Here is a 17,838-nt window from a genome sequence, read left to right on the forward strand (position 1 = left end):
TGCAAGACTTGAATTCAGACAGTGATAGTTGAGATGGGGAGAAGAGGACTTGTTTGGGAGTGAGTCAGGCCAGTATGGAGAAGTTGCTTAGCTATTTATAGCAACAGTTGGAGCTGACCCTCCCGGCTCCGAGAACTCTGTTTCACCATGCTGAGGTGCTTTCTCACATTGGCCACAGGATGTCCGATACCCCAAGTACCGTTCCCTGAATGCCTGTTTTCCTGAACTTCTTTTTCATCCTAGAAGGAGAATGGACAAAGTAACAAAGGTAAATCATCTAGATTTAAATTTGTCTAAAAACAACTTTGTCAGTTCAGGTTTTAAGTAGTAAGATCAGTGCAAAGATGGAGAGAATTCATGATTTTGGCTTTAAGAGTCTAAATATTTATGAAAGGCTTTGCAGTCATAGTGATCTGCAGTTCCTTGAGGCCCATTTTCAGGAGGGCTGGTATTGTTAGCTTCATCTTGCATGTCAGATAGCTAAGCCTTGGAGGAATGAAGAGAATCCAATAATATCCCAAAGGGAGGTAACTGCAGCAGCAGCACATTTTCCCTAGAAGGTGTAGGCCGGCATGGGTAAGGATAGAGTTCTTTTAATTTAATTTATTTTAATTATTTTAATATTTAACTTTTACCTTGAACTAGTCAACTGGGGTCTTCGAAGACATATGGAGTACCCATTCTTATCAAGCATTTTCCATTCCAAAGTAGGAATTCCAGTCTTCAGTTTGTAGCATAAAGTGTTATTTTTCCATGGTCGATCATTTTTACCAGAACTATTCACTTTTGAGTAAGGTGAGAAAAAGTGTAGTTAATATGAAGTTGGTGGCCTCAGCTGGGGCACTGTGCCTCAGTGTTGCCTTTGATACTACATTTTGACAGCTGCTTAAATGATGATGCTGGAAAGGGCCTGTGATGCGCGTCATCCCTCTGGTGAGTATTGATGGCATAACCTTCAGTTCCCAGCAGGTGGAGTGTGACTACAGGAGATCTTGTTCCATGCGCCAGCACATTTGCCCTTTCAAAGCAGAGTCATGTCAGAGAGGATTTTAGAACTTCCTGCCATTGCTTTTTGCTCTTTCTTTTTAGGGAGTGAAACTCTTAAAGAAAGGAAGCATTAATTAGTAAATTATTTAGCTCTTTGCTCACCAGGGAGTTGGCAGATGAGCAATGGGGTTTGTCAGCCTCAGGGATAGCTTGGGTTTGGGTTTGTCACTCAAGATGGCTTTGGCAGTGTCAGCCTTTGACAAGGCTTTGGATGCTTGGTTTTGCTCTTGGTAGCCTCAAGCATCCCCAGCTCAGCTGTTCTAAGTGTGCGACTGGTTCTGCCAGCCATGCTGACCCTTCTGTCGCTCAGAGGGGACAGGCCCTGCTGGCCCTTCATGGAGGAGCAGGGCTACAGATATGGCCCCATGGGATCAACCTAGACTGCTCCAAGGGTCACAGGAGCACCCTGAGTCTTGGAGCTCCGCAAGGTTGCCCTGCCCCCAGTACAGTATGTGGAGGAAGAGTCCCAGCCTGCATCCTCAGTGCTGCAGGCCCGCTGTCTCTGTGCTAGCCTAGGCCCAGGCCTTGGCCACGGTGCGTCCCGGGCCAGTTTGCTCACATCCAACACAGCTGGCATCTTCAACTGGGCTGGGACTTTGGATCTTGCCCTGCAGCTCCTGGAAATGCACTTCAGCCCACTGTTCCATTGCTGCCTGACAGACCATCCCGACTTGGTGGCACAAAACAACGACATTCACTTATAATGGTGATGATGACCCTGCATGGTCTGGGAGCTGTGGGCTCAGTTAAGCTGTTCTCCCTCAGCATGTGTCTCAGGTGCAGTCAGGTGGAGCGGGCTGGGGCCAACTCCAAGGCACTCACACGCAGAGTGGTGGTCGGTGCTGGCTGTCACCTGGGGTCTCAGCAGAGGCCCTTGACGAGAACACCTGCGTGGCCTTTCCTTGTGCTGTGGGCTTCCTCCAGGCGTGTTGCCTGGTTTCCAAGGGTGAATGTCCCCAGAGAGAGCCAGGAGGAAGCTGTATCACTTTTTCTAACCCAGCCTCTGAAGTAAGTCAGTCATCTCTGCTGCATTCTGTTTCTTGCAAGTGAATTCCTAAGGCCCCCTCACCTTCAGAGGAAGGAGATTACATTCCTCTTCTTCATGGGAAGGATGGTGTGTCAAAGACTACAGGCATTTTAAAACCACCCCCACACCCTGCCTCTCTGGACCCTAGAGAACTGCCTTAGTTGTTAGTTGAATCTGCCAAGTCGCTGTTCTGAACTAGCATTTGGACCCCCAGGCAGTGGCGGCAGGAAGGTGGTGAGAAACTTCTCTCTGGTTGCTGAGTTTCTGCAGCTCATGTCCCCCTAGCATGCACTGCATTTTTGAGCATAGCTTTCTTCTGGGAGCATTATGTCAATCTGATAAGTGGCCCAGTTTTGCAGATCAAATAAACATGGGAAGGGGAATGCAAATAAAAGAACTGTGTTTCTCTACAGGTTTTTAATGTTGGAATTTCAGTAAGGAGACCAGTTTTTAAGCCTTCTTTAGGGTCGATTTTAACTGAGTTTCCTGGAAGCCAAGCAGAATGGCTGTGGATTTGAGTCTGGCAAGCAAAGTGCGTCTGTGACGGAGTGAACTCTGTAATGCGGTGTTGCTATGGAGATTGGAGATTCACATTTTGGGCCCAGGCATGACAGTCATTTGTCACCCCCTTGTCCCCTCATCCTGCAGCTAAGGCTGTAATAACCAAAGGCACAGACATGCCCCCAGTTTAATTTAATTCTAGACTCAGTCATTGTTTTAAATGAAGTGGTTGCGTGATATCATTGTTCTGTGTATCTTGATAGGAAGTTTTCACGGTTAAGTGAGATTACCAGAAGCTTTTAAAGAACGCAGGAAAGGTACTTGCAGCAGAAACTTCTCTCAAAAGGGATTACATTTGAAATGTTGTGTGGAATAAAAACAGGTTGACAGGATAGTAACATCGGATTATTATTTTCACCTAGTCACTTAAAAAGGATATAGAAATAGTATCTTTTGGCATTTCTAGCATGAATTGATTCAGCCCTTTCAGAATGAGCAGTTGATCATTTTTCTGGAGTTTGGAGCCCTAAACAGTATTTTAAAAAATAATGACTCATATTCATAAGTTACATTATAACTTTCTTCATCCAGTATCTGTGGATTAGCAAAGTAGCAAAGAGGTAATTTTTATCTGAATACAAACAGGAAAGAGTATATCATTATAAAGACAGAGTGGTTAATTTTAGCTTTTTATAGGGGGTGAGAAAAACAATTCCATATTTAAAAGTTGATCATTTTGTCTTGAGCAGCCAATTAAAATCTCATTTACCCTTTAAAAAAAAGTGCAGTGCCCTAAGTGAAGTAGAAAAGTTAAAAAAGAAAGCTTGAGTGGCGGGGGAGAGATTTACATCACTGTTATGTCAGTAGTTTTGGATATGAAGAGTCTCAATAAATTTCACTGGCATGACTAAGATGGTTTTATTAGAATAACATGGAGGTTATAATAAGACATCTCCATTAAAAGTTGAGGTCTTGCCACTAGGCGTGGTGGCTCATGCCCGTAATCCCAGCACTGTGGGAGGCTGAAGTGGGAGGATAGCTTGAGGCCAGGAGTTTGTGACCAGCCTGGCCAACATAGTGAGACCCTATTGCTATAAAAACTAAAAAAAATTAACCGAGTGTGGCGACGTACATCTGAAGTCCCAGATACTCAGGAGGCTGAGATGGAAGGATGGTTTGAGCCCAGGAGTTGCAGTGAGCTATGATCGCACCACTGCACTAGTCCAGGTGGCAAAGCCAGACTCCATCTCAAAAGAAAAAAAAAAAAAAAGAAGAGGAAATTGAGGTCTTGCATGGCAAGGCATCTTGGCTTAGTTGTTCTTGTCTCATAAAACTTTTGACAGGGAAAACAGAAAGTCCTGTTTAATGCTCTGAAATAAGCTGATGTGTTTGAGCTGTCACCCACATAGCTTCTAGTCATGGACAGGTCTTGTTTGTAGCTAGTTAAGGTATCTGCAAGGTGATGTCTCTGGGTAGGAGGCTCTCCTCCTAAAGAGTATACAGTTGTCCCTCAGTATCTACAGGGATTGCTTCCAGGACCCCCACAGATAACTAAAATCAACAGATGCTCAAGTCCTTTATGTAAAATGGCATGGTATTTGCATACAACCTACATACATCCTCCCATATACATTAAGTCATCTCTGGATTACCTATACCTAATACAGTGTAAATGCTGTGTATATTGTTGTTATACCATTTTGTTTACGACATGAAAATGATATGAAAAAAAGTCTGTATGTCTTCAGTACAGGTGCTTCTTTTCCCGAATATTTTCAGCCTGAGGTGGTTGAATCCACAGATGTAGTACCCATGGATATGGAGTGCTGACTGTATTTGAAAATGGTCGCAAACATTTCAGCCCTATTGCCTGCTTCTCTCTTTCCAATAGGCTGCAGGCAGTTAGGCCTTTTATCCCGGAGATGTGCCACACTTTGAAATTGTCGTAAATTCTGATTCTAGGTTCCCAAGGCAAAAGTTCCACAGATAATCTCTTATGTTTAGTAAATTGCAGAATGAACTTCTGGGGGGAAGGGTTCCTTTGTGCAGTCCAGAGGGACTGCTTTGGGGACATTCACATTGGTGATTTGGGAGGTCACTGAGCCTAGCTAATGGGTTTTGATACTTGATTCATCATGTACCACTTGGTCTGTGTTGAGAAAGTTTGCATAGATGTTCTCCAATACTTACGACTGCAATATGGGATTATGAATAGTATTCTGTAGAATTTTCATCTTTGGAAGTTTTAACTTATCTAATTTTGAACTCTGTTATATATATGAAAAACTTTATTTGTATTTATTTATTTTTTTGAGACAGCGCTGTTGCCCAGGCTGGAGTGCCGTGGCATGATCTTGGCTCACTGCAACCTCTGCCTCCTGGGTTCATGCGATTCTAGTGATCTAGTAAGATCACTAGTGAGATTCTAGTAATCTCAGCCACCCGAGTAGCTGGGATTACAGGCGCGTGCCACCATGCCCAGCTAATTTTTGTACTTTTAGTAGAGACGGGATTTCACCACGTTGGCCAGGCTGGTCTCGAACTCCTGGCTTCAAGCAATTTGATTGCCTTGGCTTCCCAAAGTGCTGGGATTATAGATGTGAGCCACCATGCTCCACCTGAAAAAAAAATTTTTTTTTTGAGATGAAGTCTGGCTTGGTTGCCCAGCCTGGAGTGCAGTGGCATGATCTTGGCTCACTGCAACCTCCTGCTCCCGGGTTCAAGCAATTGTCCTGCCTCAGCCTCCCGAGTAGCTGTGATTACAAGAGTGCGCCACCACGCCCTGCTAATTTTTGTATGTTTAGTAGAGACGGGGTTTCCCAATGTTGGCCAGGCTTGTGTCGAACTCCTGACCTCAGGTGATCTGCCTGCCTTGGCCTCCCAAAATGCTGGGATAACAGGCGTGAGCCACTGTTCCTGGCTGAAAAACTGTAATAATAGCACAAATTTAACACATTCCTTTTTTTTTTTTTTTTTTTGAGACAGAGTCTTGCTCTGTCACCAGGCTGGAGTGCAGTGGTGCAATCTCGGCTCACCACAACCTCCACCTCCCTGGTTCAAGCGAGTCTACTGCCTCAGCCTCCTGAGTAGCTGGGACTACAAGTGTGCGCCACCACGCCCGGCTAATTTTTGTATTTTTTGTAGAGATGGGGTTTCACTATGTTGGCCACGATGGTCTTGATCTCTTGACCTCGTGATCCACCCGCCTCAGCCTCCCAAAGTGCTGGGATTACAGGAGTGAGCCACCGCGCCTGGCCAAATTTATCACATTCTAAGAGGCAGAAGGTAGTGACCCCCTTTCCCTAATGTTTAAGGAAATCTTGATAAATGATTTTCAGGGACATTCTCAGGGGAGTCAAGTACTGGATGTAAATTCATGCCAGGTGACTTTTTTTTTTTGAGACGGAGTTTCGCTCTTGTTGCCCTGGCTGGAGTACAATGGCGTGATCTCGGCTCACTGCAACCTCCACCTCCCAGGTTCAAGCAATTCTCCTGCCTCAGCCTCCCAAGTAGCTGGGATTACAAGCATGCACCACCACACCTGGCTAATTTTGTATTTTTAGTGGAGATGGGGTTTCACCATGTTGGCCAGGCTGGCCTCGAACTGTTGACCTCAGGTGATCCACCTGCCTTGGCCTCCCAAAGTGTTGGGATTACAGGTATGAGCCACTGCGCCCGGCCTTTGCCAGATGACTTTTTAAAGTTATCTTTCAAAACTGAGATTTGTGGATGTTGAATAATAATAATAATTCATTATCATTGATATTTTGGGTTTTTAATTATTTATTTATTTATTTATTTTTGAGACAGAGTCTCACTCTGTCACCCAGGCTGGAGTGCAGTGGTGTGATCTCAGCTCACTGTAACCTCCACCTCCTGGGTTCAAGCAATTCTCTTGCCTCAGCCTACTGAGTAGCTGGGACTACAGGTGCGTGCCACCACGCCTGGCTAGTTTTTGTATTTTTAGTAGAGACGGGGTTTCACCATGTTGGCCAGGCTGGTCTCAAACTCCTGATCTCAGGTGATCCACCCGCCTTAGCCTCCCAAAGTGCTGGGATTACAGGCGTGAGCCACCACGCCCAGCTGAAGATATTTTGGGTTTTAATAGTAAAAATATTTTACTTCTGTACATAAACAGTAATCAAACATGAAGGTTTTTGAAATACAATTTGAATGTAGGTTTTTAGAACACAAATTAGGAAGAATGGTTAACTTATGTTATCTCAAACCTGTGGTGTGCACCAGATCCATTTGAGGAGTTTGTTGACTATATAGACACTCAGACCCCACTCAATGTCTAGAAAATCAGAATCTCTGGGAGTGAGGCCTGATCATCTTTATTTGTGGGTGATTCTGATGTATTTCAGAGCTTGCGTGCCACTGCTTTAGGATGGAACCTTTCTGCCACTTTTAAAAGTTACTTGTGGCCGGGCGCGGTGGCTCACACCTGTAATCCCAGCACTTTGGGGGGCCGAGGCAGGTGGATCACCTGTGGTCTGGAGTTCAAGACCAGCCTGACCAACATGAAGAAACACCGTCTGTACTAAAAATACAAAATTAGCCGGGCATGGTGGCACATGCCTGTAATCCCAGCTACTCGGGAGGCTGAGTCAGGGGAATCGCTTGAACCCGGGAGGCGGAGGTTGCAGTGAGCCGAGATCACACCATTGCACTCCAGCCTAGGCAACAAGAGTAAAACTCCATCTCAAAAAAAAAGTTATCTACTTATATAGAAATGTATTTACAAAGTCTTTCACCCCTTTCCATGAAATGAAATAGTAGTAATAGCCACCACTATATAACCTTCTCTAGGCCAGCCATTGTGCTAGGCATGTTGAGTGTCTTTTTTTAAATTTAATCTTCACAATAACCCATCAAGGCAATTATTGTCTCCATTTTATAGCTTAAGAAATGAGAATTACAGAGTTAAATATTTTATCTGTGGTTACCCAGCAAAAAGGTAATAGAGTAGGGATTTGAGCCCAGGTCTGTATAATTTTAAAATATCTCTCCATATGCTTGAAACCTGTTCTACAATGAAGACTTCAAATATTGTACAGTACTTGGATCAGGACGTTAGTGAGTTACTCTGGGTTTGGGGGCACTGTTACCTCCTTTCGTCCAAAGTGTGACCTTCAAGAAAGAGGGAAGGTGGTACGGGCAAAGAAGTGCCAACACCAATGAGGATTTGCCTATTCCTGCCGAGACCAGAGTGGCTTGGCTTCAGTGTCTTTAGGGCTGCCCACGGGGGGATTCCAAGCAGAGGATCCTAGAGCCTTCTAAGCTGCTTGCTCTGAGGCCTGGTGGGAGTGGTTTTATGCTTTATCAAACTGACAGAATGATGGAATCTCTTCTCCTTCTGGATTCTTGTTTTTCCTAGCAGTAGTCAAGCAGCCCAAAGTTTTATTTAAAATAAAGAAGTGTCCTGCAGATAAGAATTGTCCCCCAGACAACTTCATAATACAAAAACAGAGAAAAAGACACAGGTTTGATTCAAGCATTTTATGAGCTCAGTTTAGAATAAAACATTCTTTTCTCTTTTTTTGTGACAGAGTCTCGCTCTGTTGCCCAGTTGCCCAGGCTGGAGGACAGTGGCACGATCTTGGCTCACTGCAACTGCTGCCTCCCAGGTTCAAGCAATTCTTGTGCCTCAGACTCCTGAGTAGCTGAGATTATAGGCGAGCACCACCATGCCTGGCAAATTTTTGTATTTTTTTAGTAGAGATGGGGTTTCACCATGTTGCCCAGGCTGGTCTCCAACTCCTGGCCTCAAGTGATCTGCCCGCCTCGGCCTCCCAAAGTATTGAGATTACAGGCGTGAGCCACCACTAGCCCTAGACATGTTTATTTTCTTAGACCTAGAAGAACTAAAAGAAATTGCATGAGGTTCAGTCAAGGGAATAGATTTTCTTAGGAAACCCAGTGAGGATTGAGTTGAACTTCCCGAAAACGAAATTTTTAGTCAGTGGTTACAAAGCACTATGTAAATAAATGTGGCATAAAATAGAAGTAAGTGTGAAACACAAATAGTGTCCAGTTTATTGTTACAACGAAACATTCTGACAATAAGTATGGTAGTTCTTTGAGAAGAATACAATTATTTTTCATATTGTGGATTTTTATTGATGTGGTTTGTTTTAACTGTCTTCCTAGAAATGTTGCAGCAGCTCCACCAGCAGCTGGTTGAAGCTGAACGTAGGTCAATGACATACCTCAAACGGTACAATAAGATCCAGGCCGACTACCACAATCTCATTGGAGTCACAGCAGAGCTGGTGGATTCTCTAGAGGCCACAGTCAGCGGCAAGATGGTAAGGAAGATCCCCAATTGTGTGTATGTCTTTTGGCAATGAAGAAGGCTTATGGGCATGGACTATGTTGATATGGCAGATGGAGCCTGCCTCTCTCCATTCCAAGCCAGTGGTGCCTGCTGCTCTATTTCCAAAAGCCAACAGGCATGAAGGAGATAAAGCTGATATTTTTTACTGTTTTTATCAAGCTGCTTGCAGTGTTTTACCCATTTTTCTTAACGTACTATCTGCCATATCTTTATTTCTCTACTTTATTCTTTTGTTTTCTTTTGTTTTTGAGACAGAGTTTTGCTCTTGTTGCCCAGGTTGGAGTGCAATGGTGTGATCTTGGCTCACTGCAACCTCTGCCTCCCAGATTCAAGTGATTCTCCTGCCTCAGCCTCCTGAGTAGCTGGGATTACAGGCATGTGCCACCACACCCAGCTAATTTTGTATTTTTAGTAGAGACAGGGTTTCTCCATGTTGGTCAGGCTGGTCTCGAACTCCTGACCTCAGGTGATCTGCCAGCCTTGGCCTCCCAAAGTGCTGGTATTACAAGTGTGAGCCACTGCGCCTGGCCCTTTTTAAAAAATATATTTTTCAAAAAATTGAGACAGGGTCTTGCTTTGTTGCCCAGGCTGATTTTGAACACCTGGGCTCAAGTGAGCCTCCCACCTTGGCCTCCCAAAGTCCTGGGGATTACAGGTGTGAGCCATTGCACCCAGCCTCTACCTGATTAATATTAGCAAAGGATAAATTGTCTGGCAACAGAAAAATATGTGCTAGCAAAAAAATGAGGGGGACATGCCCTGCTGTCATATAGGAAAGCCACTGATTTTCTAATATTGGTTTCGTATCCAGCTACCTTTCTGAATCCCATTAATCTTGGGTTTTTTTATTTATTCTTCTTTGTTCTAGATTGACAGTCATGTTATCATCAAATAATATTTGTGTTTTGCTTTTAAAATTTATCTTAACTTTTTTTTCTTAGTACATTGGCTATGGCCTATGGGATATTGTTGAATAATGTCATCATGGGCATCTTTATCTCATTCCTGACTTTTTATAAAGTACAATAAAATCTATTTGTGGATATACAGATTTTTAAAAAATTGAAGTAACTGTAGATTCACACTGCAGTTATAAAAAATAATTCAGGCCAGGCACAGTGGCTCACGCCTGTAATCCCAGCACTTTGGAAGGCTGAGGCGGGAGGATCACTTGAGGCCAGAAGTTTGAAACTACTCTGGGCAATATGGTGAGACCTCTGTCAATAAAAATGTACAATTAAAAATAAAATTAGCCAGGCATGGTGTCTCACACCTGTAATCTCAGCACTTTGGGAGGCTGAGGTGGGCAGATCATCTGAGGTCAGGAGTTCAAGACCAGAGCCCCGGCCAACATGGCGAAACCCTGTCTCTACTAAAAATACAAAAATTTGCCAGGTGTAGTGGAGCACATCTGTAATCCCAGCTACTGGGGACGCTGAGGCGGGAGGATCTCTTGAACCTGGCTGGCAGAGGTTGCAGTGAGCTAAGATTGCACTCCAGCCTGGGCAACAGCATGAAACTGTGTCTCAAATAAATAAATTTAATTTAATTTAAAAAAAGATGGGTCAGAGGAGGAAAGCTGGACTGTTTACTAGCCTTTCTAATGTAAAAGAACCGCGTTCTCTTGGTAAAAGATTGAAACAATTCAGAGAAGTGTGTAGTAAGGAGCAAAAGCTCCTTCACCACAATGCTGTAGATTCATTTCCTTATTGATGTTCAAGACTGAGATTGTCTTGTGTATTATTTTAGAACATTTCTCTGCATATGCATGTGTGTGTGTGTGTGTGTGTGTATACACACATGCGTACAGCATTTGTACCCTTAGTTGGGATCATATGATTCATTACTCTTCTGAAACTTGCTGTTTCTCTTTCGATATATCTTGGAGATCTTTCCATATGACCAGATCCACCTCATTCTTTTTAATTCTTATACACAATTGCATTATAAGGGTGAATCATTATCAGATCTCTGGTGATGAACATTTAGATTTTTTGTTTTTTTGTTTGCTATAACAAAAAAATGTTGCAGTGAACATCCTTGTATATACTGTACATCTTGATAAAATTCTAAAAGTGGAATTGCTAGGGCAAAGGTATGGGCATGAGCATTTTGATAGAGGTTGCCAAATTATTTGTCCTAAAATGTCAACAATATCTACTCCCCCAGTAATGTATGAGAGTACCTATTTCTCCACACACGGCAACACCAAATAGGATTAAACTTTGAAATCTGTCAGTTTGGTAAGTAAAACTTGGCATTCTGCATATTTTAATTTAGATTTCTTTAATTATGTATGAGGCTGAGTATATTTTCATGTATTGTTCTTGGCCTCTTGGCCATATGTGTATGTGTATATATATATATACGTATATATACGTATAAAATATATATATATATACGTATATATATATTTTTTTGGTCAGCCATCCATTTTCTTTACTCATTCTCCTGTTTTAAGCAAGAAAGTGACATGATCAGATTGGCTTATTAGATAAATGATTCTGCTAGCAGTTTCAGAAGTTAAAGGAGGAAACAGTTTCAGAACTGAGGGTTTGATCCAAAGTCTCAAAAGCCACAGAAAACTCCAGAAGAAGAGACCTAAAAAGTATCCAGTGTTTTTGACACTCAGAAGTTCACTGGTCGTGAGCTTTGCCACACGAGTTTCCATGGAGGAACGCAGGTGGAAAGTTGCTCACATTGTATTGAAAGTTGAAGGTGGGTTGAGACAGTAAACGCAAGCGGTTCTTTCAAGGACCTTGGCTGTAAAGAGAAGCTGTTGAGAGGGTAATTGATAGATAAGGATCTAGGGTGAAAAAGAAGAAGAAGAAAATCTAGGGTAGAAGACGGGGAAGGTATGTGTTTAATATGAAATATATGTGAATGTGTTTCTAGTTGTAGGGAAGGAATAAGTATAGAAAGGTTAAAAATACAAGATGAAAAAGGTATGTTTTTTGTTCGTTTGTTTGAGACAGGGTCTCACTCTGTTGTCTAGCTGGAGTGCAGTGGTGCAATCTCAGCTCACTGCAGCCTCGACCTCCCCAGGCTCAAGCCATCCTTTCACCTCAGCCTTCTGAGTAGCTGGGACTACAGGTGTGTGACACCATGCCTGGCTAATTTTTATTTTATTTTTATTAGAGATGGTATTTCACTATGTTACCCAGGGAAGTCTCAAACTCCTGAGCTCAAGTGATCCGCCTGCCTCAGCCTCCCAAAGTGCTGGGATTACAGGCATGAGCCACTATGCCAGGCCTGAAAAAGGAATGTTTAAATTTTAATACTATAGAAATTTACTATAGGAATTCAGAAGGAATGGACTCAGGATAATATAGGAGGTTTAGCCCTGGCATGGGGTTCCTTTTTCTCTGAGTCACTTCACATGTAGCTATGTAACAAAGGATGACAGACCTCTGCCGCAGGATGGACAGAGCCTTTTATGTGGCTGAAGCAGACCAGAAGTTTCTAGCAGATAGGCAGGAGGTCCAGGAGGAGAGAAAAGGGCCCAGCCCTTTCCAGCTCCCCAGGGGTGGAGTAGCCCTGCTTCCCACACAGTCCGGGGGGATGGCCTTCCTCCCACGCAAGTAGATGAGCAAGGGGCTGGGGAGCAGCTGCTTCTACTGCTGTGTGGAAGCTCCCCCAGGTGGAATCATGAAGCTGTGGAAGAGGAGGCTATTTTCAATTATCATGCCTAGAAAAAAGTGTGGAAGGGTGTACACTTTTTAATAGTCGTTATCCTCAGGGATTGGTTTGTGGGGGAAGGGTGGGATTCAGGAGAGGTTGTGGTACTTGTACATTGAAATGAGCATACATTATTTTTCTAAAAAGAAAATGGATGAAAAAAATTCCAAGATGACTACTTTCGATGTTGCATGTCAATCCTGAATTCTCGTAGCTGGTGAGAGAGGCACAGGAGATGCTAAAGGAGAATGCAGGATCCAGCAGTGTTGATGGTGACAGCAGCTCAGCTGCACATTATCGAGCACTGGATAGTTGATTAAAAGCGTTTCCATCACTCATTCAGCAAGCACTGGCCAAGCCACCTGTCATGTGCTAGGCATATCTGTGACCTCATTTACCTGCTCACTGTGGCTGTTACGTTAACGGTGTGGAAAGCGAGAGGCAGAGCTGTTGGTCTTCTTGAGTCCAGGACTTGAGCCCTGATCTTCAGATTTGAAGCTTGGCTCTCTTTCCCCCACATTATGATTGTCCAGTGACTTTGTTACATGAATTTACCAAAATGGTTTAGGATCTGTTTATTCTACATGACAGCGGAGATAGCTGAAGTGGAGTCAGTTAATTTGCAGTCTGATGGCTCATGAGCACACCTGCAGTGTGTTAGCACCTTGTTCTGTCAGGGCCGGTGCTTTCACTCCTCCCAAGAGCTCTGATGTTAAAGCAAATGATTATTTTTCTGGCTTACATACCTCATCATCATGCCTTACAGAAAGCTGTTGAGAGTCCGCTCTAATAACTGCCAGCATGCCTCAGGTGTCCCTCAGTGAGTTTCATGCCATCACCAGATGTCTTTGTGTCCTCCTTGCAGATCACCCCTGAGTACCTCCAGAGCGTCTGTGTCCGCCTGTTCAGTAACCAGATGCGGCAGAGCCTGGCACATAGTGTGGACTTCACGAGGCCTGGGACGGTGAGGCTCTGCACTCAGGGCAGGCTGCCCGTGGTCTAGCCCCCCAGATTTAAAAAGAATGTAACTTTAAAAATAGCATGAAAAAATAACATGCAAGAGGCTGCATTTAAGCTGGCTTATGAAGTCTAGAAACTCCTAGAAAGAAAATAAATCTGTTTTTGAAGAGGGTACAGCTGAAAGCTGGCCGCCTAGGGAGGGTGAGGAGAGAGGCATGTTCTGCCTATCAGTTGCAGCCACTCAGTGGGGGCTCCCAGGGTTGGGGATCAGTAGGAGTGGATGGAAACTTTATTCTCCTTTTTTAAAAGCACTGCCATGGTGGAAGTTGTGTGGTCTAAAGCAGGGGCACTTTTTTTTTCCCCCTAACTTTTTACTTGGAATAATTGCAAAACTGCAAAAGTAGCACAAAGGACACTGGTATATCCTTTACCCAGAGTCACCAGCTGCTAGCATTGGCCCCTTCCTTTGTTGTGTCTCTACACACAAGTGAACACGCACACATATGCACAAAATCTGTTTTCTGAACTATTTGAGGATAAATTATATATATTATGACTTTACTCCTACATACTTCAGTGTGTATTTCTTAAGGTTAGGAGTATTCTCTCATATAACTATACAGTTACCAACTTCAGTAAATTTAACATTGATACAGCCTCCTTATCTACTGTCCATTTTCCAATTTTGGTAGTTGAGTCAATAATGTCCTTCATTGCATTTCCCGTCCTCTGGTCATCTAGGGTCAATTGTCACATTGAGTTGGCACAGCTCTTAGCCTCTTCTAATCTCGAACATTTCCTCAGCCTTTCTTTGAGTTACATGACATTAACATGTTAGAAGAATATAATTTTCCCCCTTTAAAAAAAATAGAACATTTTGCTGGGTGCAGTAGCTGACGCCTGTAATCCCACCACTTTGGGAGGCCAAGGCGGGTGGATCACGAGGTCAGGAGTTCCAGACCAGCCTGGCCAACATGGTGAATCCCTGTCTCTACTAAAAATACAAAAATTAGCCAGGCGTGGTGGCGGGCACCTGTAGCCCCAGCTACTTGGGGGGCTGAGGCAGGAGAATTGCTTGAACCTGGGAGGTGGAGGTTGCAGTGAGCTGAGATCGTGCCATTGCACTCCAGCCTGGGGGACAAGAGCAAGACTTAGTCTCAAAAAAAAAAAAAAAAAGAACATTTCTCCTTTTGTGTTTGATATTTCCTTATAATTAGATTCAGGTTATGCATCCCTGAATCACCTAGGCCAAATATGACATCGGTAATCGTGTGTCCTCCTTAAACTAGCACACCTGAAGGCCCACGGTTTTGAGGCAGGCATTCTTAACCAGGGGAGACACCATTGTCTCTCAAAGTCTTCAAAGTACAGGAACCCATGGGTCAGGAGCTCACACCGACCTGCTGCCCCATTCACAGGCTGGGTGGGTAAAGCCCTGTGAAGCCAGCTGTATAGATTTGGAATGAGGCTCCTGTGTGATCCTGAGGCACCCCTGTGGGTCAGAGCCACAGCTTTTAAGTAAGGGTTTGCACATTAATATAATATTAGAGTCTTAATAAAAAGAAGCCTTTTTTTTAGTATTTAAAAGAAAATTTATACCCTACCTAATTCTCAAGTAGATTTGAAGAAGTTTATTATAATATGAGAAAACATAAATATGAGAAACGAGAAGGTAGAAAATAAAAATAAGTAAAGCAATTGTGGTTAAGGGAAAATAAGGGTGGGAAAAATAAAAGTAAGCAAGGGCTAAGGCTGGTACAAAAAATGCATGCTGTGAATTGCCTCTCTGGAGAGGCAGGCTGCAGACTGGGCTCTGAGCTCTCTAGCAGTCTGTGCAAAAAGGGAAACATGAGCAGTTGCATGATTCCCAGTGCTTATAAAGCAGGAGAGGGCAGTTACATAACTTTTATTATGTAATATTTCCTGCATCCAAAACAACATATGTGCTGCATATGCGGGCTAGGAACCATGACAGTAAAACAAACACCCACAAGTCCGCCACATGTGGCCTGAAATAGACCATTTCAGAGCTGCTAAAGTTTTCTGCCCTTCAGGCTTCTTCCAGGTAGGTTTGTTACTTATATAATTTAAAAACAAATTTAAATGCTTTTTTTTAAAAAAAAAAAAAAAAAAGCTGGATGGTCAGATAACGGCTTCACACAGTTATTCCTGGTGCTAAGACCCGGGATAGTCTCTTGGGTCAGCAGTTTCTATGGATCTTCATAGAAAGCACGTAGTCATGTGCTCAAGAGCAGGCGGCCTTGACCACTTCCTCTCAGCCTAACAGAAATATCTCAGAATGGCTGGCTCTGTCAGCTGTTCCACACACGTGGACAGACAGATGGTAGAAGCGGAGTCTTTGGGACATGGCCACAGTGATTTTAGTGTGCCAAAATCTTAGTGAATCAGCCATTTTTAAAAGGTCAGTAAAGTCACCATTGCATATGCAAGTTTTAGAAAAGTAACTTCCTCATGAGCCCCTCAGAAGAAGGACTTGAAGCCACATCCCCGAGAATATGGCTGACCCTCTGTCCACTTTCCAGTTAACATTCGGACAGTTAGGAAGTAGAGTGTGCTTACCGAAAACTGTGGCTTTCTCATAGCAATTAGCATGGCAGGGTCTGTGTCTACTAGGAGCACTCCTTTCTTCCTTCTTCCCATTTATTTGTTACTTCATCAAAGACTTAGTGTTTTCTAGGTTTAGTTTATAAAATCCCATTATATCTCATATATACCAGCCATCCTTACATTCCCATCTTCTATAGGAGGAGTGATGTATCCAGTTTATTTAAAACTGATGTTGGTTGGGCACGGTGGCGCACACCTGTAATCCCAACACTGGGAGTCCAAGGCGGGCAGATTGCTTGAGCCCAGGAGTTCGAGGCCAGTCTGGGCAACATGGTGAAAACCCATCTCCACAAAAAATACAAAAATTAGGCCAGGCACAGTGGTTCACGCCTGTAATCCCAGCACTTTGGGAGGCCAAGGCGGGCAGATGACAAGGTCAGGAGATTGAGACCATCCTGGCTAACATGGTGAAACCCTGTCTCTACTAAAAATACAAAAAAATTAGCTGGGCATGGTTGCGGGCGCCTGTAGTCCCTGCTACTTGGGAGGCTGAGGCAGGAGAATGGCATGAACCCGGGAGGCGGAGCTTGCAGTGAGCTGAGATCGCGCCACTGCACTCCAGCCTGGGTGACAGAGCAAGACTCCGTCTCAAAAAAAAAAATTAGCTGGGCTTGGTGGTGCGTGGCTGTAGCCCCAGCTCCTCAGGAGCCTGAGGTGGGAGGATCACTTGAGCCCAGGAGGTTGAGGCTATAGCAAGAGGAGATCGCACCACTGCACTCCAGCCTGGGTGACAGAGTGAGAGCCTGTCTCAAAAGAAAGAAGAAACTGATGACATGTTATTAAGCACGGTTTAAAAGGGAGAAGGGGTACAACATGGCTGGTTATCCCACGAGAAGTTATCAATGCCATCTGTCAGGAGACGGTCCTACCACCCCTGACTGTTATGTTAGCAGCAAAATACAGACTTTGTCTAACCACTGGAAACCAGGGGAGGGAGGATGAGTTATGTTTAGCTTAGTGATAACCATTCTCCTTCTACTGAATCATTGGCTTAGGAACACGCAATAAAAGCTGCAAAAGCCTTTTACTGTTTCTAGCCGATTTCTCTAACAAGGTGATAAAAAGCGGATGGGGGGTCATTGTCAAAGTATAAAAGAGTATTATTGTTGGCTAGGCATGCATATATAAAGTCGATTTATGATATGTGTCTCGAGTTCAGATTTACAGTGTGTGAAGAAGGAAGTTAAGAAACAGTTTAGATGCAATGTCCAGTGACTGGACTGATAGGATTTAGAATTTGGAAGGAGAAGAAGATTGCTTGATTTTTGCTGATTTTTTAAAGGGATAAATTCTACTCTAGAGCCCAACAGAAGGCCATCAATTTCAAGATAAGTACGTGGCACAGATCAGCCTCCTTCATAGAGCCGTCTTGGGTCAGCTCACCGTCAGGTGCTCTGTTGAGCTTGAGTGTTACTGCTAATTACATACTGTAAAGGAGCTTGGCTGGGCCCTTTCACAAAACCGTTGATGTCTATAAAGTTTAGTACACTTGATACTGGTTTTTATATCTGGCAGTTAACAAGAATCTGGGCTTCTACCAACTTACTCACTGTTAAAAATTCAAAAGGGCCCATTAAATCGAGCCCTTCTTTACCCCTGAGTTCTGAACTGATTGAAAAATAGGACAAAAGAGTAAAGGAAAAAGGAGCTGAAAATG

At 43.6% G+C, this 17,838-nt stretch overlaps 1 protein-coding gene across 19 annotated transcripts in view; it reads left to right on the plus strand.

The window, feature by feature from the left end:
* ARMC9 (armadillo repeat containing 9) overlaps window positions 1-17,838 on the plus strand; it is a 180,355-nt gene that overhangs the window by 28,445 nt on the left and 134,072 nt on the right. For 12 of the 19 annotated variants that reach the window (XM_054478430.2, XM_063648095.1, XM_063648100.1 and 9 more), the window contains exons 7-9: window positions 244-268; window positions 8,729-8,886; window positions 13,459-13,557. In XM_054478430.2, the coding sequence (XP_054334405.1) occupies window positions 244-268; window positions 8,729-8,886; window positions 13,459-13,557 (282 nt within the window). The remainder of the gene's footprint in view (window positions 1-243; window positions 269-8,728; window positions 8,887-13,458; window positions 13,558-17,838) is intronic. The other 7 variants (XM_063648094.1, XM_054478429.2, XM_063648097.1 and 4 more) reach the window with 1 other exon arrangement.

Source organism: Pongo pygmaeus, chromosome 11 (genome assembly GCF_028885625.2).
Source record: "Pongo pygmaeus isolate AG05252 chromosome 11, NHGRI_mPonPyg2-v2.0_pri, whole genome shotgun sequence".
In the NCBI taxonomy this organism is placed as follows: domain Eukaryota; kingdom Metazoa; phylum Chordata; class Mammalia; order Primates; family Hominidae; genus Pongo; species Pongo pygmaeus.